Genomic DNA, 24995 nt, shown 5'->3' on the forward strand with positions numbered 1-24995 from the left:
CTCAATACAGACAGACCCCTCTATCCCACAGCTAGCAGGCTCAATACAGACAGACCCCTCTATCCCACAGCTAGCAGGCTCAATACAGACAGACCCCTCTATCCCACAGCTAGCAGGCTCAATACAGACAGACCCTCTATCCCACAGCTAGCAGGCTCAATACAGACAGACCCCTCTATCCCACAGCTAGCAGGCTCAATACAGACAGACCCCTCTATCCCACAGCTAGCAGGCTCAATACAGACAGACCCCTCTGTCCCACAGCTAGCAGGCTCAATACAGACAGACCCCTCTATCCCACAGCTAGCAGGCTCAATACAGAAGACCTCCCACAGCTAGCAGGCTCAACAGACAGACCCCTCTATCCCACAGCTAGCAGGCTCAATACAGACAGACCCCTCTATCCCACAGCTAGCAGGCTCAATACAGACAGACCCCTCTATCCCACAGCTAGCAGGCTCAATACAGACAGACCCCTCTGCCCCACAGCTAGCAGGCTCAATACAGACAGACCCCTCTATCCCACAGCTAGCAGGCTCAATACAGACAGACCCCTCTATCCCACAGCTAGCAGGCTCAATACAGACAGACCCCTCTATCCCACAGCTAGCAGGCTCAATACAGACAGACCCCTCTATCCCACAGCTAGCAGGCTCAATACAGACAGACCCCTCTGCCCCACAGCTAGCAGGCTCAATACAGACAGACCCCTCTGCCCCACAGCTAGCAGGCTCAATACAGACAGACCCCTCTGCCCCACAGCTAGCAGGCTCAATACAGACAGACCCCTCTGCCCCACAGCTAGCAGGCTCAATACAGACAGACCCCTCTGCCCCACAGCTAGCAGGCTCAATACAGACAGACCCCTCTATCCCACAGCTAGCAGGCTCAATACAGACAGACCCCTCTATCCCACAGCTAGCAGGCTCAATACAGACAGACCCCTCTATCCCACAGCTAGCAGGCTCAATACAGACAGACCCCTCTGCCTGGACGCCCCACAGCTAGCAGGCTCAATACAGACAGACCGCTCTGCCTGGACGCCCCACAGCTAGCAGGCTCAATACAGACAGACCACTCTGCCTGGACGCCCCACAGCTAGCAGGCTCAATACAGACAGACCGCTCTGCCTGGACGCCCCACAGCTAGCAGGCTCAATACATAACCCCCTCTACTTCCAGCAGACTCCAGTACACTCTCTCTCAATCTCTCTATATACACCAAAGCAAAGAAACGCACATACACCAAAGCAAAGCAAAGCATGTCGATTTGTTTAACAGATCTTTATCGAGGAGCGTATTTGTTTTCAGGGAGTGTAGGAAGTGTGTGTTTGATTAGTTTGATACGTTTTGGAGTTTACACATTAAAACAGTGAAGATATTTTCAAAAATGTAGCATGTCTGAATTGAATATATTGAAGGAAAGACAGTATATGCTTTTGTAACGTGTTTATTGAAAACCTTTGACAGCATAGTCTGTCAGGCACATAGAGAGAGAGAAAATAAAGCAGTGTGGGTGAGGGGGGGGGCTGACGTGGTGGAATGTTACAGACGGATCTGAACTCAGAACGGTGAAATGAAACAAACTAGTTATGAAATTACAAAAAAACACTTTACACCAAATGGTTAGTTGCACCTTTCTACATGTGTGTTAAAAACAATTTATACCCAAGGTTTGTTCCACCTTTATACATTTGTGTTAAAAACAGGAATACAGAGGGGGAATGTATTATCTGGGGAGCTAAATGAATGATCTGAAACACTCGCCCACTAATACACCATGTGATTCTGTTGTCTTAACATGTTGGGAAACTCTACATGGAATGCAAATAATCTTATTCATGTTTAAGAAAATACTGTTCAGAAATCTGTTTTCTTCACAAGGTTTTTACAAAACAAAGTCACACAGCTCCATCAAATCTCCTCATTTTACAGCAACAACTTAAGAAGCGGATTTCAAACTATATAATTTAACTTATAATATCTTATCTTCTAGTTGAAACAGCATGGCATTATTAAAATGAAAAACAGAAACAGACAGATCAATGAAACACGGAGAGAAGAGACAGACCTGATAACTGATCCTGGATAAAGACAAGAGGAAGATGTTTGAGTTGTCTGGAACAAAGCTCAGGTCTCCTAGACAACAACACCTGAACCCATCACAACCTGACTCAGGTCTCCTAGACAACACCTGAACCCATCACAACCTGGCTCAGGTCTCCTAGACAACAACACCTGAACCCATCACAACCTGGCTCAGGTCTCCTAGACAACAACACCTGAACCCATCACAACCTGAGCCACCCTTTTGGAAGGGAAATACAGTGGCTTGCGAAAGTATTCACCTCCCTTGGCATTTTTCCTATTTTGTTGCCTTTCAACCTGGAATTAAAATGGATTTTTGGGGAGTTTGTATCATTTGATTTACACAACATGCCTACCACTTTGAAGATGCAAAACACACATTTTTGTGAAACAAACAAGAAATAAGACAAAAAAACTGAAAACTTCAGCGTGCATAACTATTCACCCCCCCCAAAGTCAATATTTTGTAGAGCCACCTTTTGCAGCAATTACAGCTGCAAGTCTCTTGGGGTATGTCTCTATAAGCTTGGCACATCTAGCCACTGGGATTTCAGCCCATTCTTCAAGGCAAAACTGCTCCATTTCCTTCAAGTTGGATGGGTTCCGCTGGTGTACAGCAATATTTAAGTCATACCTCAGATTCTCAATTGGATTGAGGTCTGGGCTTTGACTAGGCCATTCCAAGACATTTAAATGTTTCCCCTTAAACCACTCAAGTGTTGCTTTAGCAGTATGCTTAGGGTCATTGTCCTACTGGAAGGTGAACCTCCGTCCCAGTCTCAAATCTCTGGAAGACTGAAAAAGGTTTCCCTCAAGAATTTCCCTGTATTTAACGCCATCCATCATTCCTTCAATTCTGACCAGAACAGGTGTATATACACTGAGATTATGTGACAGATCATGTGACACACAGGTGGACTTTATTTAACTAATTATGTGACTTCTGAAGGTAATTGGTTGCACCAGATCTTATTTAGGTGCTTCATAGCAAAGGGGGTGAATACATATGCACGCACCACTTTTCCGTTATTTCTTTTTTAGAATATTTTGAAACAAGTTATTTTTTTCATTTCACTTCACCAATTTAGACTATTTTGTGTATGTCCATTACATGAAATCCAACAATAGGTTTTAATGCAACAAAATAGGAAAAACGCCAAGGGGGATAAATACTTTTGCAAGGCGCTGTATAAGTCCCTCCATGTTCCTGTAAATTCCTGGGCTACATTGTTCAGTGGAAAAGGTAGTTCTCTTCAGTAGCAGAGAATGGTAAACGGAACAGAGAGATCAGCAGGGGTCAAAACCAACAGATACCCAGGAGACAAAATGGGTCATGGTTAGGATTAGGGTTGGTTCTCTTCAGTAGCAAAGAATAGAGCTAAACGGGTCAGAGAGATCAGCAGGGGGAGACAAAATTGTCTAACATCTCCCTAACCTCAGAAACAAACAGAAACGGAGACATAAAGGACAGGACTATAGTACCTATCTAGGCTTTATTCAATCTAGAGCGCTGAAGCTTTACAGATTCCGCCATAGAAATTAAAGGTAATTTCCGATTGAGCAGACATGTACTGTGAATGCAGTCTCCGCTAAAGAGGGAACATTACCTTTACATTTCAATCACGCTGTAAAGCTGAACTTCCGCAATGCGGATTGAATAGAACCCTGGGTCTGTTTCTTCCTCACAACAACAACAACAACAACAGATTGTATATATAATCCTCTCACCATAGGAAGAGCTCTTATTTACCCAGCTAGGAATAATATATAGACAACAGCATCCTCAGCATCCTCAGCATCCTCAGCATCATCACTATACCTTTGTCTCATTCACCAACTAATCTTATTATTATTATGATCGTTATTACACCTTGCCTCTGCAACAACCAGTCACTGTTTTCAATCATACGTTCAATTGCAAAATCAAAGTATTAAATAAATTAATCTCTCAATGAATTCCAGGCACTTAATAGAATATGAGCCAATTAATTATTACTATTAAGAGGAAGAACCAATAGAACATTAGAATCAGCCAGTGGATCATGTTCCGGAAGCCTTCGATGCCACTTGATCGGTACTTTCCCTTTATTTACTAAATATAGACTCTGTAAACATTTCAACCACTGAGGGTCAACTGGGAAGACAACTGCGTAAAGGACAGGGTATTTATCTCTCCCGACCCTGCTACACTCGGCTTACAGTCCCGTCAGAAAGTATCCACACCCCTTAACTTATTCCACATTCTGTTGTTGCAGCCTGGATTGGATGAAAGAGATTTGTTTCTCACCCATCTACCCCATAATGACAAAGTGAAAACATGTATTTTTTTTGTGCATATTTATTGAAAATTAAAGAGAAATCTCTCATTTAGATAAGTATTCACAGGCCTGAGTCATGTTAGAAGCACCATTGGCAGTGATTACTGCTGTGTGTCTTTCTGGGTAAGTCTCTAAGAGATTTGCACACCTGGATTGTACAATATTTGCACATTCTCCTTTTTAAAACTCTTCAAGCTCAGGCAAGTTGGTTGTTGATCATTGATGCCATTTTCAAGTCTTGCCGTATATTTTCAAGCCGATTTAAGTCAAAACTGTAACCAGGCCACCCAGGAACATTCCATGTCGTCTTGGTGAGCAACTCCAGTGTATATTTGGCCTTGTGTTTTAGGTTAAAGGTGAATTAATCTCCCAGTGTCTGTTGGAAAGCAGACTGAACCAGGATTTCCTCTAGGATTTTGCCTGTGCTTAGCTCTATTCCATTTATTTTTATCCAAAAAAACTCCCTAGACCTTGCTGATGACAAGCATATCCATAACATGATGCAGCCACCACCATGCTTGAAAATATGAAGAGTGCTACTCAGTGATGTGTTGTGTTGGATTTGCCCCAAACATAACACTTTCTATTCAGGACATAAAGTTTGTTTCTTTGTCACATTTATTTGCAGTGTTACTTTAGTGCCTTATTGCAAACAGGATGCATGTTTTGGAAAACATGTATTCTGGCTTCCTTCTTTTCACTCTGTCATTTAGGTTAGTATTGTGGAGTAACTACAATGTTGTTGATCCATTCTCAGTTTTCTCCTATCACAGCCATTCAACTCTGCAACTGTTGTAGCCCTTTCCTGCAGTTGACTGACCAAAGCGCCCTCTAGTGGCCTCATGGGTGGAATGTTATTCATATTTTTCATAATTTCATAATTAATAAACATGATAAATAAAATAAAAAATTAAATCTGGTGTTTCTATGTCAAACGGTTTTGTTATATTTCAGTCTTCTGTGATGTATATATATATTATTATTATTATTATTATTATTATTATTATTATTATATAAATGTATAAAGTGTAATATTGGGATGCAAACCCAAAATTGAATACATTTCAACTCTATATCTGACAGGTGTTGTTGTTTTCTTGCCCATAAACATGTGTGTGAGGTGTGTACTTTTGTTTCAAAGTAGATTTGTTTAAGACTACCAAGAAGCACTCTGTGTGACCCTGATTTAGCCCACTGCAGTAAAAGGTTAAAGTCACCATTGGCCTCATCGTGAAATCCCTGAGCGATTTCCTTCCTCTCCGGCAACTGAGTTAGGAAAGACGCCTGTATCTTTGTAGTGACTGGGTGTATTGATATACCATCCAAAGTGTAATTAATAACTTCACCATGCACAAAGGGATATTCAATGTCTGTTTTGTTTTTTTCTACCCATCTACCAATAGTTATCCCTCTTTGCGAACCATTGGAAAAACTCCCTGGTCTTTGTGGTTGAATCTGTGTTTGAAATTCACTGCTTGACTGAGGGATCTTACAGATTATTGTATGTGTGGGGTACAGAGATGAGGTAGTCATTCAAAAATCATGTTAAACACTATTATTGCACACAGAGTCCATGCAACTTATTATGTGCCTTGTTAAGCAAATGTTTACTCCTGAACTTTGGGCTTCCCATAACAAAGGGGTTGAATACTTATTGACTCAAGACATTTCAGCTTTTCATTTTTCATGATTTTGTAAAAATTTCAAAAAACATAATTCCACTTTGAAATTATGGGGTATTGTGTGTAGGCCAGCGACACAACATCTAAATTTGATCCATTTTAAATTCAGGCTGTAACACAACAAAATGTGGAAAAAGTCAAGGGGTGTGAATACTTTCTGAAGGCAGTGCAGTATTTGGTTCAGGAGATTTTCTAAATAAGATTTAAAATAATTAAGAGATATCCGCTTTAGCCAACATCCGCATAGCTGTTGTTTTGGTGGTGGAGGAGGTGGAACTGCCTTAGAGCTGTCCAATCCACAAGCAGCTCCTGGCGTTATACCTAAAGTGGACGTTGCCATTGGCTGCACGGAGTCACAGTATCAGAAATTCCATGCTGCCTTGCTTACAAATTGGAACACTGGAATGTGAGATGCAATCTACACCTAGATTAGGCTGATAGAAATCCTCTTTATTTTGTTGAATGATTTTCCATTTGAGCGTCATTATTTCTATATAGCTACACTTTCTCCTTCTGAACTTCTGACATGAGTGGGAGGGGTGTGGCTTCGTGACAATGATCACAAGAGCAGCAGCTCACCGATTTGACGGCTCCAACGAAGTTCCACCTCTGACACCACCAAAACATCAGCTATGTGGGTGTCGGCTATCGCCAGTTAACGCTTGATCTGATTGAATCTAGGCCTAATTTGGCACTTTCTTTCTTGACAAACCAAGTTTTAGGATCTTGCACTTGACCATCTTGTTGCACATTTGGATTGAATAAAAATCTTCCACTACGTTGGCACATCTATGACTTACAAACATCCATGATTCAGATTGAATGTTATAATGTTAGAACTATCTGCCTTGTGATCCTAACGCCACAGAGCAGGCCTTCATAGTCTATCCTCATATTCTATATTAAAACTGTAGAGCATCAAGGAAACCTGGGCAGATGTTTCAATAACATTAGACAATGTTTCAGATGTTTCAGTAACACTAGATAATGTTTCAGATGTTTCAGTAACACTAGATAATGTTTCAGATGTTTCAATAACACTAGATAATGTTTCAGATGTTTCAATAACACTAGATAATGTTTCAGATGTTTTAGTAACACTAGATAATGTTTCAGTAACACTAGATAATGTTTCAGTAACACTAGATAATGTTTCAGTAACACTAGATAATGTTTCAGTAACATTCTAGATAATGTTTCACTAACACTAAATAATGTTTCAGTAACACTAGATAACAACAACGTTTGTTAAATGTTGGTATTTTGGAATAAAAATTACAGTAAAAGATATTATTAGCCTCTCTATATATAGCAGTATATAACAATTATAACAGTATAAGAGCTTCAAGAATATCTTGGAGGAAGAGTACTACTTATAGAACTAGCATGGTAAACTAGCACGGTAAACTAGCACGGTAAACTAGCATGGTAAACTAGCATGGTAAACTAGCACGGTAAACTAGCATGGTAAACTAGCATGGTAAACTAGCACGGTAAACTAGCATGGTAAACTAGCACGGTAAACTAGCATGGTAAACTAGCACGGTAAACTAGCATGGTAAACTAGCATGGTAAACTAGCACGGTAAACTAGCACGGTAAACTAGCACGGTAAACTAGCATGGTAAACTAGCACGGTAAACTAGCACGGTAAACTAGCACGGTAAACTAGCATGGTAAACTAGCACGGTAAACTAGCACGGTAAACTAGCACGGTAAACTAGCATGGTAAACTAGCATGGTAAACTAGCATGGTAAACTAGCATGGTAAACTAGCACGGTAAACTAGCATGGTAAAACATACGTAATAATGTAAAAAGTACTTAAAACGAAAATAGTAGTAAAGTAAATTTGACATTTAGCTAAAATGTTACTGAAACCTTCTCAGGTGAGTCCTGTGAAGCAGGGACTCGTTTTCTGCCCAGCAACAGTTAATCATTGCTTTGATTTGGTCAAAGTCAACTTTGCAACCAAGGTACCATTCAATAATGTTTCACTCCCTAGATTTACATTTCATCAAACTCACTTTCCTTGTCTTGCTCTGCTCATTAAAATGTCTTTAAATCTTTTATACATTTTTTTATACTGTAAACAAAACAAGATGGATCAAAAACCAGAGAAATATAATCTGCCAGTTGTGAAAATAATGTTGTTCTGCTGTAAAATAAGTTACAGAAAAATAAATAAAAAAATCTTTGCTTACAGTACTAAATCCTGAACTAGTGTTTTTAAACTTATGAACCACATGTTAAGTCTATAAATATCTTTACAAATATACATGTTAATAATTCAAATAAACCTTTTGTATCACTTTAAATTATTACATGATCATGACAGTGTATTCTTGATTGCAATGCTTTGATTCGAAAACAATATTTTTTCTTCTTTTAAGTACATGGCTGTTGACAGCAATATGATACATATTTGCATTTATATATTTACAGTGAAAACTTTTTAAAGATTCATAGAAACTCCCCCAATTATATTCCCCTCCTAGTGAAGGGTCTGACGGCAGCTTGGTTCCCATCAGAGAGACTGGTTCTATATTCCCCTCCTGTTGAAGGGTCTGACGGCAGCTTGGTTCCCATCAGAGAGACTGGTTCTATATTCCCCTCCTGTTGAAGGGTCTGACGGCAGCTTGGTTCCCATCAGAGAGACTGGTTCTATATTCCCCTCCTGTTGAAGGGTCTGATGGCAGCTTGGTTCCCATCAGAGAGACTGGTTCTATATTCCCCTCCTGTTGAAGGGTCTGACGGCAGCTTGGTTCCCATCAGAGAGACTGGTTCTATATTCCCCTCCTAGTGAAGGGTCTGACGGCAGCTTGGTTCCCATCAGAGAGGTTCAAACAGCAGAGACCTCTGTGGTTACAGTCCTGGTTCAGATTGTTGTATTGTAGTCCCATTGAAAAAAAACGTATGTTGCATGATGTTTGAGATGAGTCAACAGAGGTGAGGGGGAGGGGTCTTGGAGTAAAGCACTAACTGTTATTGGAAGAACTAGTCACATCATTTTGTTGATTCTGGCTCTGCTGGTATGCTGCATATTTGTAAAAATGAGTTCCCGTGTACTCCATACTCTGTCGTTCACAGAGCTCCATAGAGGAGAGGTGAGGAGACCCAGCCTGGAAAATACCCTGTTTCCCTGGCCAATGGCGTTCACCTTCCTCCCTGGCCAACGGCATTATAGATACCCTGCCTCCCTGGTCAATGGCGTTTTAGATACCCTGCTTTCGTGGCCAATGGTGTTCAACTCCAAGTGTCCATCTCCTTCCAGTCCTGTGGATTAGAGTTTGGATTCCTGTAGGCACTGAATGGTTTGACCCTTCGGATTGTCAATAACTAAAGACTGGCCAAGTACAAAAAATAGACATTTTCATTTTGAACAGCAAAACATTTTCCAACCTTCAATGCAAAGATTCTTTAAAAAATGTGTCAGTTTGAGGAGGTATTGCATGTGTTGTTCTCTTTCCCATATCTGGAGGAGGTTCAAAGTACCCCCCACACCCCTCCGATTGGGGGGGGGGGGGTTCGTCGTCCCAACCCATCCAACCCCCCCTTCTAGATAGATCTATGTCCTGATTGCCCTGTAAGTCTGCAGTAGTTTGACAAGGTTTGGCAGGCAGGGGTTGTCACCCTGGATCATTTTGGGGAGGCAGGGTTGGTCAGCGAGGGGGTCGTGGGGATGGGGTCATGGGGAGGCAGGGTTGGTCATGTCGTGGGTCGTGGGGAGGGGGTCGTGAGAGAACACTGAGTCGTCTCCTGAGGAACAGGTGCTGCTGGAGTCTTGGCAGGTTGGAGAGTACTGCTCAAACGGGACACACAGGTCCAGGTACTCCTGTAGTAACACAACACAACACACAGTGTTAGAACAGACAGGTCCAGGTACTCACGTTTGTTTAACTATCCTTGTAGGGACCAAACAATTGATTCCAATTCAAAATCCTATTTTCCTTAATCCTAAACCTAACACTTAACATAACCCTAACCTTAACCCCAAAACCCTAACCCTAACTCCTAACCCTAAACCTAACACTAACCCTAACCATAAACCTAACCCTTAACATAACCCTAACCCTAACCCTAACCCTAACCCTAACACTAACCCTAACCCTAACCCCTAAGCCTAATATAGCCTTTTTACTTATGGGGACCGGCAAAAAATCCCCAAATATTCCTTGTTTTACAATCCTTATCCTTGTGAGGAATTCTGGTACTCTAGAGATAATGTTAGAGTTGTATTAGTTTTATATAGAGGTTATTGCTGTATAAGTGAGTTAGCTAGCATGCTCTAGACGTAATGTCTGTTATTGCTGTATAAGTGAGTTAGCTAGCATGCTCTAGACGTAATGTATGTTATTGCTGTATAAGTGAGTTAGCTAGCATGCTCTAGACGTAATGTATGTTATTGCTGTATAAGTGAGTTAGCTAGCATGCTCTAGACATAATGTATGTTATTGCTGTATAAGTGAGTTAGCTAGCATGCTCTAGATGTAATGTATGTTATTGCTGTATAAGTGAGTTAGCTAGCATGCTCTAGACGTAATGTCTGTTATTGCTGTATAAGTGAGTTAGCTAGCATGCTCTAGATGTAATGTATGTTATTGCTGTATAAGTGAGTTAGCTAGCATGCTCTAGACGTAATGTCTGTTATTGCTGTATAAGTGAGTTAGCTAGCATGCTCTAGATGTAATGTATGTTATTGCTGTATAAGTGAGTTAGCTAGCATGCTCTAGATGTAATGTATGTTATTGCTGTATAAGTGAGTTAGCTAGCATGCTCTAGACGTAATGTATGTTATTGCTGTATAAGTGAGTTAGCTAGCATGCTCTAGACATAATGTATGTTATTGCTGTATAAGTGAGTTAGCTAGCATGCTCTTGACATAATGTATGTTATTGCTGTATAAGTGAGTTAGCTAGCATGCTCTAGATGTAATGTATGTTATTGCTGTATAAGTGAGTTAGCTAGCATGCTCTAGATGTAATGTCTGTTATTGCTGTATAAGTGAGTTAGCTAGCATGCTCTAGATGTAATGTATGTTATTGCTGTATAAGTGAGTTAGCTAGCATGCTCTAGATGTAATTGTTATTGCTGTATAAGTGAGTTAGCTAGCATGCTCTAGATGTAATATCTGTTATTGCTGTATAAGTGAGTTAGCTAGCATGCTCTAGATGTAATGTATGTTATTGCTGTATAAGTGAGTTAGCTAGCATGCGCTAGATGTAATGGCCGCATTAGGGGTTAGTAATCTGGTGTTAGGGTTAGACAGTTATCTAGGGTTAGTAATCTGGGGTTAGGGTTAGACAGTTATCTAGGGTTAGTAATCTGGGGTTAGGGTTAGACAGTTATCTGTGGTTAGTAATCTGGGGTTAGGGTTAGACAGTTATCTAGGGTTAGTAATCTGGGGTTAGGGTTAGACAGTTATCTAGGGTTAGTAATCTGGGGTTATAGTTAGACAGTTATCTGGGGTTAGTAATCTGGGGTTAGGGTTAGACAGTTATCTGGGGTTAGAAATCTGGGGTTAGGGTTAGACAGTTATCTAGGGTTAGTAATCTGGGGTTAGGGTTAGACAGTTATATGGGGTTATAGTTATTGTGTTTATAGTTGTGACTTACGTCCGTGGAGGTCATGGATAGAACCCTGTCATGGTCTTCCACCAGCTGCCTGAAGGTAGGCCTCTGGGATGGAACAGCGTGCCAGCACTCCCTCATGATCATATACCTACAAAGACACAACAGTTACAATACAACACTCCCTCATGATCATATACCTACAGAGACACAACAGTTACAATACAACACTCCCTCATGATCATATACCTACAGAGACACAACAGTTACAACACAACACAGTGAATACAGGCCATACACAACCCAGTGAATACAGGCCATACACAACACAGTGAATACAGGCCATACACAACACAGTGAATACAGGCCATACACAACACAGTGAATACAGGCCATACACAACACTCACTGTATGACCTGCTGTCCATCCAAATGAGAATTCCACAGACAGACACCGTGCATTCATCTCAAACTGCTCCGGAGATAATGTCGATGTGATTCTAAAGGTGTCTATACAGGTCATAAATGTAACAGGGCTAGTTATGTTTCCACTTGCCACTGCAGAAATGTGTACTTAATGTTTATGTATTCTAATTGGTTGGATTAAGTCAGATGTCAGGGTGTAATATCATTGGCTTGCAGATAGGAGGAGATCGCGAACGTCAATTCTTCCCAGTCTGATATTGACATGCAAGTGGTAGGTCATGTTCTGAAATACTGTATTCCATTTTCATATTTACAATGTGTACGAGTTCACTAGGTACATTTCCTGATGTAAATAGACCCACCGGACAGTTTATTAGGTACACCCCATTCACACAAATGTATCGCTCCTACAGACAGTGAGTCACGTGGCCGTGGCTTGCTATATAAAGCTGGCAGACAGGCATCGAGGCATTCCGTTCTGTTTGATTGAACGTTAGAATGGGCAAAACGAGTGACCTAAGCAACTTTGAGCGTTGTATGATTGTCGGTTCCAGTCGGGCCGGATCCCATGTCTCAGAAACAGACGTCCACCTGGGCTTTTCACCACGACAGTGTCTAGCGTTTACCGAGAATGGTTGGACAAACTAAAAATATCCAGTCAGCGGCAGTCCTGTGGGTGAAAACAGCTTGTTGACGAGAGAGGTCGTAGGAGACGGGCAAGAATCGTGCAAGTTAATAGGTGGGCCAAAAACAGACAAATAACAGCGCGGTACAACAGCTGTGTACAGAACGGCATCTCGGAACACACAACTCTTCAATCCTTGTCACGGATGGGTTATTGCAGCAGACGACCACACCGGGTTCCACTCCTATCAGCCTAAAACAAGAAGAATCGTCTCCAGTGGGCACGCCATCACCAACACTGGACAACTGAGGAGTGCAAAAACATCACTTGGTCCGACAAATCCTGGTTCCTGTTGCATCATGCTGATGGCAGAGTCAGGATTTGTCATAAGCAGCATGAGTCCATGGCCCCATCCTGCCTGGTGTCAGCGGTACAGGCTGGTGGTGGTGGTGTACTGGTGTGGGGAATGGCCCCATCCTGCCTGGTGTCAGCGGTACAGGCTGGTGGTGGTGGTGTACTGGTGTGGGGAATGGCCCCATCCTGCCTGGTGTCAGCGGTACAGGCTGGTGGTGGTGGTGTACTGGTGTGGGGAATGGCCCCATCCTGCCTGGTGTCAGCGGTACAGGCTGGTGGTGGTGGTGTACTGGTGTGGGGAATGGCCCCATCCTGCCTGGTGTCAGCGGTACAGGCTGGTGGTGGTGGTGTACTGGTGTGGGGAATATTTTCCTGGCACTTTAGGTCCTTTGATACCAGTCGAGCAACAAACGTTTATGACATTTTGCAGAATCCTTCAGGCTGTTCTGGAGGCAAAGGGGGGTCCGACCCGGTACTAAATGGGTGTACCTAATAAATTGGCCACTGAGTGTATACGTACGTGTGGTACCTGTTTGATATTGGGGGCTTTCTGCGATGTGCTTTTGTATGTATGATTGCTGTATAAGTGAGTTAGCTAGCATGCTCTAGATGTAATGTCTGTTATTGCTGTATAAGTGAGTTAGCTAGCATGCTCTAGACGTAATGTCTGTTATTGCTGTATAAGTGAGTTAGCTAGCATGCTCTAGACGTAATGTCTGTTATTGCTGTATAAGTGAGTTAGCTAGCATGCTCTAGACGTAATGTCTGTTATTGCTGTATAAGTGAGTTAGCTAGCATGCTCTAGATGTAATGTCTGTTATTGCTGTATAAGTGAGTTAGCTAGCATGCTCTAGACGTAATGTCTGTTATTGCTGTATAAGTGAGTTAGCTAGCATGCTCTAGACGTAATGTCTGTTATTGCTGTATAAGTGAGTTAGCTAGCATGCTCTAGACGTAATGTCTGTTATTGCTGTATAAGTGAGTTAGCTAGCATGCTCTAGATGTAATGTATGTTATTGCTGTATAAGTGAGTTAGCTAGCATGCTCTAGACGTAATGTCTGTTATTGCTGTATAAGTGAGTTAGCTAGCATGCTCTAGATGTAATGTATGTTATTGCTGTATAAGTGAGTTAGCTAGCATGCTCTAGACGTAATGTCTGTTATTGCTGTATAAGTGAGTTAGCTAGCATGCTCTAGATGTAATGTCTGTTATTGCTGTATACGTGAGTTAGCTAGCATGCGCTAGATGTAATGGCCGCATTAGCTAATACAGAGTTGTTGTTACAGATTCATGCTATCGACAGCCATCAACATCATTGAGCCCTGCACATCTATATAACAGTGGCAGGTAGCCTAGCGGTTAGAGTGAAACCAAAAGTGACAAATCTGTCGATGTGCCCTTGAGCAAGGCACTTAACCCTAATTAGCTCCAGGGGCACCGTACTGCTATGGCTGATCCTGTAAAACAACACATTTCACAGCACCTATCCAGTGGATGTGACAGTAAAACATCTATTAGTGGAGCCTGATTGGAGGAGCTATAGGAGGATGGGCTCATTGTAATGGCTGGAATGGATTACATCGAATGTATCAAACATATGGAAACCACATGTTTGACTCTGTTCCATTTATCCATTCTCATATATATATATATATATATATATATATATATATATATATATATATATACACTACCAGTCAAACGTTTCAGAACACCTACTCATTGAAGGGTTTTTCTTTATTTTTACTATTTTCTACATTGTAGAATAATAGTGAAGACATCAGAACTATGAAATAACACATATGGAATCATTTAGTAACCAAAAAAGTGTTAAACAAATCAAAATATATTTTATATTTGAGATTCTTCAAATAGCCACCTTTGCCTTGATGACAGCTTTGCACACTCTTGGCATTCTCTCAACCAGCTTCATGAGGTAGTCACCTGGAATGCGTTTCAATTAACAGGTGTGCCTTCTTAAAAGTTAATTTGTGGAATTTCTTTCCTTCTTAATGTGTTTGAGCCATTCAGTTGTGTTGTGACAAGGTGGGGGGGGTTGGGGGGGGTATATACAGATGATAGCCCTATTTGGTAAAAGACCAAGTCCATATTATGGCAAGAACAGCTCAAATAAGCAAAGAGAAACGACAGTCCATCATTACTTTAAGACATGAACGTCAGTCAATCCGGAAAATTTCAAGAACTTTGACAGTTTCTTCAAGTGCAGTCGCAAAAACCATCAAGCGCTATGATGAAACTGGCTCTCATGAGGACCACCACAGGAATGGAAGACCCAGAGTTACCTCTGCTGCCCAAAAATTGCAGCCCAAAAGAATGCTTCACAGAGTTTAATTAACAGACACATCTCAACATCAACTGTTCAGAGGAGACTGTATGAATCAGACCTTCATGGTCGAATTGCTGCAAAGAAACCACTACTAAAGGACACCAATAAGAAGAAGAGACTTGCTTGGGCCAAGAAACATGAGCAATGGACATTAGACCGGTGGTAATTAGTCCTTTGGTCTGGAGTCCAAATAAGAGATTTTTGGTTCCAACCGCCGTGTCTTTGTGAGACGCGGTGTGGGTGAACGGATGATCTCCGCATCTGTATTTCCCATCGTAAAGCATGGAGGGGGAAGTGTTATGGTGTTGGGGTGCTTTGCTGGTGACACTGTCTGTGATTTATTTAGAATTCAAGGCACACTTAACCAGCATGGCTACCACAGCGTTCTGCAGCGATACGCCATCCCATCTGGTTTGGGCTTAGTGGGACTATCATTTGTTTTTCAACAGGACAATGACCCAACACACCTCCAGGCTGTGTAAGGGCTATTTTACCAAGAAGGAAAGTGATGGAGTGCTGCATCAGATGACCTGGCCTCCACAATCCCCTGACCTCAACCCAATTGAGATGGTTTGGGATGAGTCGGATGGCAGACTGAAGGGAAAGCAGCCAACAAGTGCTCAGCATATGTGGGAACTCCTTCAAGACTGTTGGAAAAGCATTCCAGGTGAAGCTGGTTGAGAGAATGCCAAGAGTGTGCAAAGCTGTCATCAAGCCAAAGGGTGGCTATTTGAAGAATCTCAAATATAAAATATATTTTGATTTGTTTAACACTTTTTTGGTTACTAAATGATTCCATATGTATTATTCTACAATGTAGAAAATAGTAAAAATAAAGAAAAACCCTTGAATGAGCAGGTGTTCTAAAACTTTTGACCGGTAGTGTATATAACATATATATATATATATATATATATATCTTTATTGTTTTTGCTGTTTCCTCTCTACTGTCAGGTATTTACACATCGTATTTTGTCATATTTTTGTTATTGTGATCAATGATGATAAAAGACCCAGTCTGATATTAATATGCAAGTGATTCATGCTATCGACAGCCATCAACATCACTGAGCCCTGCACATCTAATGTGCTGTTTGCTATCTATTGTCAGAAAATAAACTACTGGTCAACTGGGACCGGTGGTTGGTGTTCCTTTCTATATTACACAACGCAAGAGAGATTAAACATCTGTTACATAAACATGACCTACAGTTCATGTGTGCAGTTGGCAGGCTTGTCCATGCGGTGGCCCTCTTTCAGCAGTTTGAACAGCTCCTCGACAGGGATGCCGGGGTACGGGGACCCCCCCAGGGTGAAGATCTCCCAGAGCAGCACCCCATAGGACCACCTGGAGAGAGGGAGGGAGGGAGCACAGGTCAGAGGTCAAAGAGCACTGAAGCAGTAACATGGTTCAGCTGTTGTCTTGATTTTATATTCATATCTTATTAAATGCATCCCTCCCAACAAGCCTTAACTCAACTCCACATACTGGTCGCAGCGTTATTAAATGCATCCCTCCCAACAAGCCTTAACTCAACTCCACATACTGGTCGCAGTGTTATTAAATGCATCCCTCACAACAAGCCTTAACTCAACTCCACATACTGGTCACAGTGTTATTAAATGCATCCCTCCCAACAAGCCTTAACTCAACTCCACATACTGGTCGCAGTGTTATTAAATGCATCCCTCCCAACAAGCCTTAACTCAACTCCACATACTGGTCGCAGCGTTATTAAATGCATCCCTCACAACAAGCCTTAACTCAACTCCACATACTGGTCACAGTGTTATTAAATGCATCCCTCCCAACAAGCCTTAACTCAACTCCACATACTGGTCGCAGCGTTATTAAATGCATCCCTCCCAACAAGCCTTAACTCAACTCCACATACTGGTCGCAGTGTTATTAAATGCATCCCTCCCAACAAGCCTTAACTCAACTCCACATACTGGTCGCAGCGTTATTAAATGCATCCCTCCCAACAAGCCTTAACTCAACTCCACATACTGGTCGCAGCGTTATTAAATGCATCCCTCCCAACAAGCCTTAACTCAACTCCACATACTGGTCACAGTGTTATTAAATGCATCCCTCACAACAAGCCTTAACTCAACTCCACATACTGGTCACAGTGTTGACTGAAGTTACATGTTGGTCACAGTACACGTGCATAGGGAATGGATTCATGAACTTCATTGACGAAAAGATCATGATCATTAGAAAGCAAATTACGGACTCCTCTTTGAATCTGCATATTTCTCCAAAGCTCAGTTGTCCTGAGTCTGCAGTGAACTGCCAGGACCTAGGATCAATGGAGACACTCAAGTTTTTTAATCCTGTATCTCTCGACACATTCATGAAAATAGTCATGGCCTCTAAACCTTCAAGCTGCATACTGGACCCTATTCCAACTAAACTACTGAAAGAGCTACTTCCTGTGCTTGGCCCTCCTATGTTGAACATAATAAACGGCTCCCTATCCACTGGATGTGAACCAAACTCACTAAAGTGGCAGTAATAAAGCCTCTCTTGAAAAACCCAAACCGTGACCCGGAAAATGTAAAGAACTAAATCGGCCTATATCGAATCTCTCATTCCACTCAATTTTTTTTGAAAAAGCTGTTGTGCAGCAACTCACTGCCTTCCTGAAGACAAACAATGCATAAGAAACCCTTCAGTCTGGTTTTAGACCCCATCACTGCACTCGTGAAGGTGGTAAATGACCTTTTAATGGCGTTAGACCAAGGCTCTGCATCTGTCCTCGTGCTCCTAGACCTTAGTGCTGCTTTTAACACCATCGATCACCACATTCTTTTGGAGAGATTGGAAACCCTAATTGGTCTACACGGACAAGTTCTTGCCTGGTTTAGATCTTATCTGTCAGAAAGATATCAGTTAGTCTCTGTGGATGGTTTGTCCTCTGACAAATCAATAGTATGTTTCGGTGTTCCTCAAGGTTCCGTTTTAGGACCACTATTGTTTTCACTACATATTCTACCTCTTGGTGATGTCATTCGGAAACACAATGTCAACTTTCACAGCTGTACATTTTGAGGAAACATGGTGAACCACAAAATGTCCTACACTGGAAGCCTGTGTTTCAGACATAAGGAAGTGGATGGCGGCAAATATTTTACTTTTAAACTCGGACAAAACAGACATGCTAGTTCTAGGTCCCAAGAAACAAAGAGATCTGCTGTTGGATCTGACAATTAATCATGATGGTTGAACAGTCGTCTCAAATAAAACTGTGAAGGACCTCGGCGTTACTCTGGACCCTGATCTCTCTTTTGACGAACATATCAAGAATATTTAAAGGACAGCTTTTTTCCATCTTTGTAACATTGCAAAAATCTGAAACTTTTTGCAGAAAAGCTAATCCATGCTTTTGTCACTTCTAGATTAGACTACTGCAATGCTCTACTCTCCGGCTACCCGGATAAAGCACTAAATAAACTTCAGTTAGTGGTAAACACAGCTGCTAGAATCTTGACTATACTCAGCCTTGTCTCAGGATAGTAGGTTGTTGGTCTGTTGATATCCCTCTGGTGGTGTGGGGGCTGTGCTTTGGCAAAGTGGGTGGGGTTATATCCTGCCTGGTTGGCCCTGTCCGGGGGTCACAGTGTCCCCCAACCCCCCCCTGTCTCAGCCTCCAGTATCTATGCTGTAATATTCTATATGCTGGGGGGCTAGGGTCAGTCTGTTATATCTGGTGTTATTATCCTGTCTTATCCGGTGTCCTGTGTGAATTTAAGTATGCTCCCTCAAATTCTCTCTCTCTCCCTCCCCTCCTGGAGGACCTGAGCCCTGGGACCATGCCTCAGGACTACCTGGCCTGATGACTCCTGGCTGTCTCTCCCCCTCCCCTCCCGGAGGACCTGAGCCCTAGGACCATGCCTCAGGACTACCTGGCCTGATGACTCCTGGCTGTCCCCAGTCCACCTGGTCGTGCTGCTGCTCCAGTTTCCACTGTTCTGCCTGTGGCTATGGAACCCTGACCTGTTTACCGGACGTGCTACCTTGTCCCAGACCTGCTGTTTACAACTCTCTCTCTCTCTCTCTACCGCACCTGCTGTCTCGACCTCTGAATGCTCGGCTATGAAAAGCCAAGTGACATTTACTCCTGATGTACTGACCTGTTGCAACCACTGATTATTATTTGACCCTTCTGGTCATCTATGAATGTTTGAACATCTTGAAGCATTTCACGGTAAGGTCTACACCTGTTGTATTCGGCGCACGTGACAAATAAAATGTGATTTGATTTTAAGAATAATCTGGCCTTAATGGCCATGTACTGTTATAATCTCCACCCGGCACAGCCAGAAGGGGACTGGCCACCCCTCAGAGCCTGGTTCCTCTCTAGGTTTCTTCCTTGGTTCCTGCCTTTCTAGGGAGTTTTTCCTAGCCACCGTGCTTCTACATCTGCATTGCTTGCTGTTTGGGGTTTTAGGCTGGGTTTCTGTATAGCACTTAGTGACATCTGCTGATGTAAAAAGGGCTTCATAAATACATTTGATTGATTGATTGATACAACAGGACTGATACAACAGGACTGAGATAAATAAATGTATATTCACACGCAGGAATGTTTTGATGGTAATTGAGGCTAAGTCATGATATTACAACACATTCCTACTGTCCTGCGTATCGCTCTACATGAGCAGACCAGACCTACTGTGTGGCTGGCTGTGTCAACTTACACATCGCTCTGGTGCGTGTAGATGCGGTCGAACAGAGCCTCTGGTGCCATCCATTTCACGGGCAGACGACCCTGCAACAACACACAGACAACAGAACAGCTGTGTCAGCACGACGAATCAAAACACACAGAAAATACATAACAGATAAACCACTCACACCCACACCCCCCAATCACAGTCTTACCCATAACAGAAAGGAAACACCCCCCAATCACAGTCTTACCCATAACATAAAGGAAACACTTACCCATAACATAAAGGAAACACCCCCCAATCACTGTCTTACCCATAACAGAAAGGAAACACCCCCCAATCACTGTCTTACCCATAACAGAAAGGAAACACCCCCCAATCGCTGTCTTACCCATAACAGAAAGGAAACACCCCCCAATCACAGTCTTACCCATAACAGAAAGGAAACACCCCCCAATCACAGTCTTACCCATAACAGAAAGGAAACACCCCCCAATCACTGTCTTACCCATAACAGAAAGGAAACACCCCCCAATCACTGTCTTACCCATAACAGAAAGGACACCCCCCCCCATACTAACCCAACCTATTGACCCCTTCCATCAGCAGACAGTGACTACTAACCCTAACCCAACCTATTGACCCCTTCCATCAGCAGACAGTGACTACTAACCCTAACCCAACCTATTGACCCCTTCCATCAGCAGACAGTGACTACTAACCCTAACCCAACCTATTGACCCCTTCCATCAGCAGACAGTGACTACTAACCCTAACCCAACCTATTGACCCCTTCCATCAGCAGACAGTGACTACTAACCCTAACCCAACCTATTGACCCCTTCCATCAGCAGACAGTGACTACTAACCCTAACCCAACCTATTGACCCCTTCCATCAGCAGACAGTGACTACTAACCCTAACCCAACCTATTGACCCCTTCCATCAGCAGACAGTGACTACTAACCCTAACCCAACCTATTGACCCCTTCCATCAGCAGACAGTGACTACTAACCCTAACCCAACCTATTGACCCCTTCCATCAGCAGACAGTGACTACTAACCCTAACCCAACCTATTGACCCCTTCCATCAGCAGACAGTGACTACTAACCCTAACCCAACCTATTGACCCCTTCCATCAGCAGACAGTGACTACTAACCCTAACCCAACCTATTGACCCCTTCCATCAGCAGACAGTGACTACTAACCCTAACCCAACCTATTGACCCCTTCCATCAGCAGACAGTGACTACTAACCCTAACCCAACCTATTGACCCCTTCCATCAGCAGACAGTGACTACTAACCCTAACCCAACCTATTGACCCCTTCCATCAGCAGACAGTGACTACTAACCCTAACCCAACCTATTGACCCCTTCCATCAGCAGACAGTGACTACTAACCCTAACCCAACCTATTGACCCCTTCCATCAGCAGACAGTGACTACTAACCCTAACCCAACCTATTGACCAGGCCCTTCCATCAGCAGACAGTGACTACTAACCCTAACCCAACCTATTGACCAGGCCCTTCCATCAGCAGACAGTGACTACTAACCCTAACCCAACCTATTGACCAGGCCCTTCCATCAGCAGACAGTGACTACTAACCCTAACCCAACCTATTGAGCCCCTTCCATCAGCAGACAGTGACTACTAACCCTAACCCAACCTATTGACCCCTTCCATCAGCAGACAGTGACTACTAACCCTAACCCAACCTATTGACCCCTTCCATCAGCAGACAGTGACTACTAACCCTAACCCAACCTATTGACCCCTTCCATCAGCAGACAGTGACTACTAACCCTAACCCAACCTATTGACCCCTTCCATCAGCAGACAGTGACTACTAACCCTAACCCAACCTATTGACCCCTTCCATCAGCAGACAGTGACTACTAACCCTAACCCAACCTATTGACCCCTTCCATCAGCAGACAGTGACTACTAACCCTAACCCAACCTATTGACCCCTTCCATCAGCAGACAGTGACTACTAACCCTAACCCAACCTATTGACCCCTTCCATCAGCAGACAGTGACTACTAACCCTAACCCAACCTATTGACCCCTTCCATCAGCAGACAGTGACTACTAACCCTAACCCAACCTATTGACCCCTTCCATCAGCAGACAGTGACTACTAACCCTAACCCAACCTATTGACCAGGCCCTTCCATCAGCAGACAGTGACTACTAACCCTAACCCAACCTATTGACCCCTTCCATCAGCAGACAGTGACTACTAACCCTAACCCAACCTATTGACCAGGCCCTTCCATCAGCAGACAGTGACTACTAACCCTAACCCAACCTATTGACCCCTTCCATCAGCAGACAGTGACTACTAACCCTAACCCAACCTATTGACCCCTTCCATCAGCAGACAGTGACTACTAACCCTAACCCAACCTATTGACCAGGCCCTTCCATCAGCAGACAGTGACTACTAACCCTAACCCAACCTATTGACCAGGCCCTTCCATCAGCAGACAGTGACTACTAACCCTAACCCAACCTATTGACCCCTTCCATCAGCAGACAGTGACTACTAACCCTAACCCAACCTATTGACCCCTTCCATCAGCAGACAGTGACTACTAACCCTAACCCAACCTATTGACCCCTTCCATCAGCAGACAGTGACTACTAACCCTAACCCAACCTATTGACCCCTTCCATCAGCAGACAGTGACTACTAACCCTAACCCAACCTATTGACCCCTTCCATCAGCAGACAGTGACTACTAACCCTAACCCAACCTATTGACCCCTTCCATCAGCAGACAGTGACTACTAACCCTAACCCAACCTATTGACCAGGCCCTTCCATCAGCAGACAGTGACTACTAACCCTAACCCAACCTATTGACCCCTTCCATCAGCAGACAGTGACTACTAACCCTAACCCAACCTATTGACCCCTTCCATCAGCAGACAGTGACTACTAACCCTAACCCAACCTATTGACCCCTTCCATCAGCAGACAGTGACTACTAACCCTAACCCAACCTATTGACCCCTTCCATCAGCAGAACCCATAGGACTGCCCAATACTCAAGTCTTAGTCCAATCGAGTTTTAAGACTCACGTTGGTAGTCTTCTTGTAGTAATCTATGTTGTGCACATCTCTGGCCAGACCGAAGTCTGCGATCTTCATCACGTTGTCCTCAGTTACCAGGACGTTCCTGGCTGCCAGATCTCTATGGATACACTGAGGAAGAGGAACCAATTAGTCAGGCTAAATACACTGGACTGGACTGGACTGGACTGGACTGGACTGGACTGGACTGGACTGTGCTGTATTATACCATACTGTAGCATATAGACCAGATATAATCCGAACTAGGGTTGCAAAATTCCGGTAGCTTTCCCAAAATTCCAAGGTTTTCCAGAAATCCCGGTTGGAAGATTCCCGGAATCAGAAGGGAATAAGCAGCGAATACAGAATTCTCCAACCAGGATTTCTAGAAACCCTGGGAATTTTGGAAAGTAAAGATTTTTGCAACCCTACTATGACCAGTATGCCACCCACCTTCTGTGAGGCCAGGTACTCCATGCCTCGTGCCACCTGGTAGGCACAGGACACCAGGTCTTTAAAGGTGAGCTGCTCGTCAGGGATCTTACAGGTGTCGAAGGAGTAGTCCATCCCCGGGGGCCGACGGGCTCTCAGGTACTCCCTCAGGTTCCCTTTAGACGCGTACTCCACCAGCACGTACAGGGGACCTGGGGAATATATATACTGTATTTATACTTTATACCAACCTTAACCCTGTTAACGTTAACCCCTAAACCCTAACCCTGTTAACTCTAATCCCTAACCCTGTTAACTCTAACCCCTAACCCTGTTAACTCTAACCCTAACCCTGTTAACTCTAACCCCTAACCCTGTTAACTCTAACCCCTAACCCCTAACCCTGTTAACTTTAACCCCTAAACCTGTTAACTCTAACCCCTAACCCCTAACCCTGTTAACTCTAACCCCTAACCCTGTTAACTCTAACCCTAACCCTGTTAACTCTAACCCCTAACCCTGTTAACTCTAACCCCTAACCCCTAACCCTGTTAACTCTAACCCCTAACCCCTAACCCTGTTAACTTTAACCCCTAAACCTGTTAACTCTAACCCCTAACCCCTAACCCTGTTAACTCTAACCCCTAACCCTGTTAACTCTAACCCTAACCCTGTTAACTCTAACCCCTAACCCTGTTAACTCTAACCCCTAACCCCTAACCCTGTTAACTTTAACCCCTAACCCTGTTAACTCTAACCCCTAACCCTAACCCTGTTAACTCTAAGCCCTAACCCTGTTAACTCTAACCCCTAACCCTGTTAACTCTAACCCCTAACCCTGTTAACTCTAACCCCTAACCCTGTTAACTCTAACCCCTAACCCTGTTAACTCTAACCCCTAACCCCTAACCCTGTTAACTTTAACCCCTAACCCTGTTAACTCTAACCCCTAACCCCTAACCCTGTTAACTCTAACCCCTAAACCTAACACTGTTAACTCTAACCCCTAACCCTGTTAACTCTAACCCCTAACCCTGTTAACTCTAACCACTAACCCTAACTCTCTTAACTCTAACCCCAAATGACTATGTGATCACGCTCTCCGTAGCCGATGTGAGTAAGACTTTTAAGCAGGTCAACATTCACAAGGTCGCAGGGCCAAACGGATTACCAGGACGTGTACTCCGAGCATGTGCTGACCAACTGGCAAGTGTCTTCACTGACATTTTCAACATGTCGCTGACTGAGTCTGTAATACCAACATGTTTCAAGCAGACCACCATAGTCCCCGTGCCCAAGGACACTAAGATAACCTGCCTAAATGACTACCGACCCGTAGCACTGACGTCTGTAGCCATGAAGTGCTTTGAAAGGCTGGTCATGGC

The 24995-nt window shown here is 43.3% G+C and overlaps 1 protein-coding gene and 1 long non-coding RNA gene across 2 annotated transcripts in view; both read right to left on the minus strand.

The window, feature by feature from the left end:
* Nucleotides 1-1433: 1433 nt before the first annotated feature.
* LOC121555330 lies at nt 1434-2391 on the minus strand. Its single transcript, XR_005997881.1, has 2 exons — nt 2298-2391; nt 1434-2253 (listed from the first exon to the last, which is right to left on the minus strand). It is a non-coding gene; the product is annotated as an uncharacterized LOC121555330 (long non-coding RNA).
* Nucleotides 2392-6191: 3800 nt separating this feature from the next.
* The window catches only part of fgfr3 (fibroblast growth factor receptor 3), a 223313-nt gene continuing 204509 nt past the window's right edge, over nt 6192-24995 (minus strand). Inside the window, exons 13-18 of the mRNA XM_041869152.2 lie at nt 23632-23822; nt 23188-23310; nt 20116-20186; nt 16619-16756; nt 11701-11806; nt 6192-9920 (exon numbers count right to left, since the gene is read on the minus strand). Coding sequence (XP_041725086.1) covers nt 9774-9920; nt 11701-11806; nt 16619-16756; nt 20116-20186; nt 23188-23310; nt 23632-23822 — 776 coding nt within the window. The 3' untranslated portion in view covers nt 6192-9773. The remainder of the gene's footprint in view (nt 9921-11700; nt 11807-16618; nt 16757-20115; nt 20187-23187; nt 23311-23631; nt 23823-24995) is intronic.

The sequence above is a fragment of the Coregonus clupeaformis genome, unplaced genomic scaffold (assembly GCF_020615455.1).
Source record: "Coregonus clupeaformis isolate EN_2021a unplaced genomic scaffold, ASM2061545v1 scaf0060, whole genome shotgun sequence".
Lineage (NCBI taxonomy): Eukaryota > Metazoa > Chordata > Actinopteri > Salmoniformes > Salmonidae > Coregonus > Coregonus clupeaformis.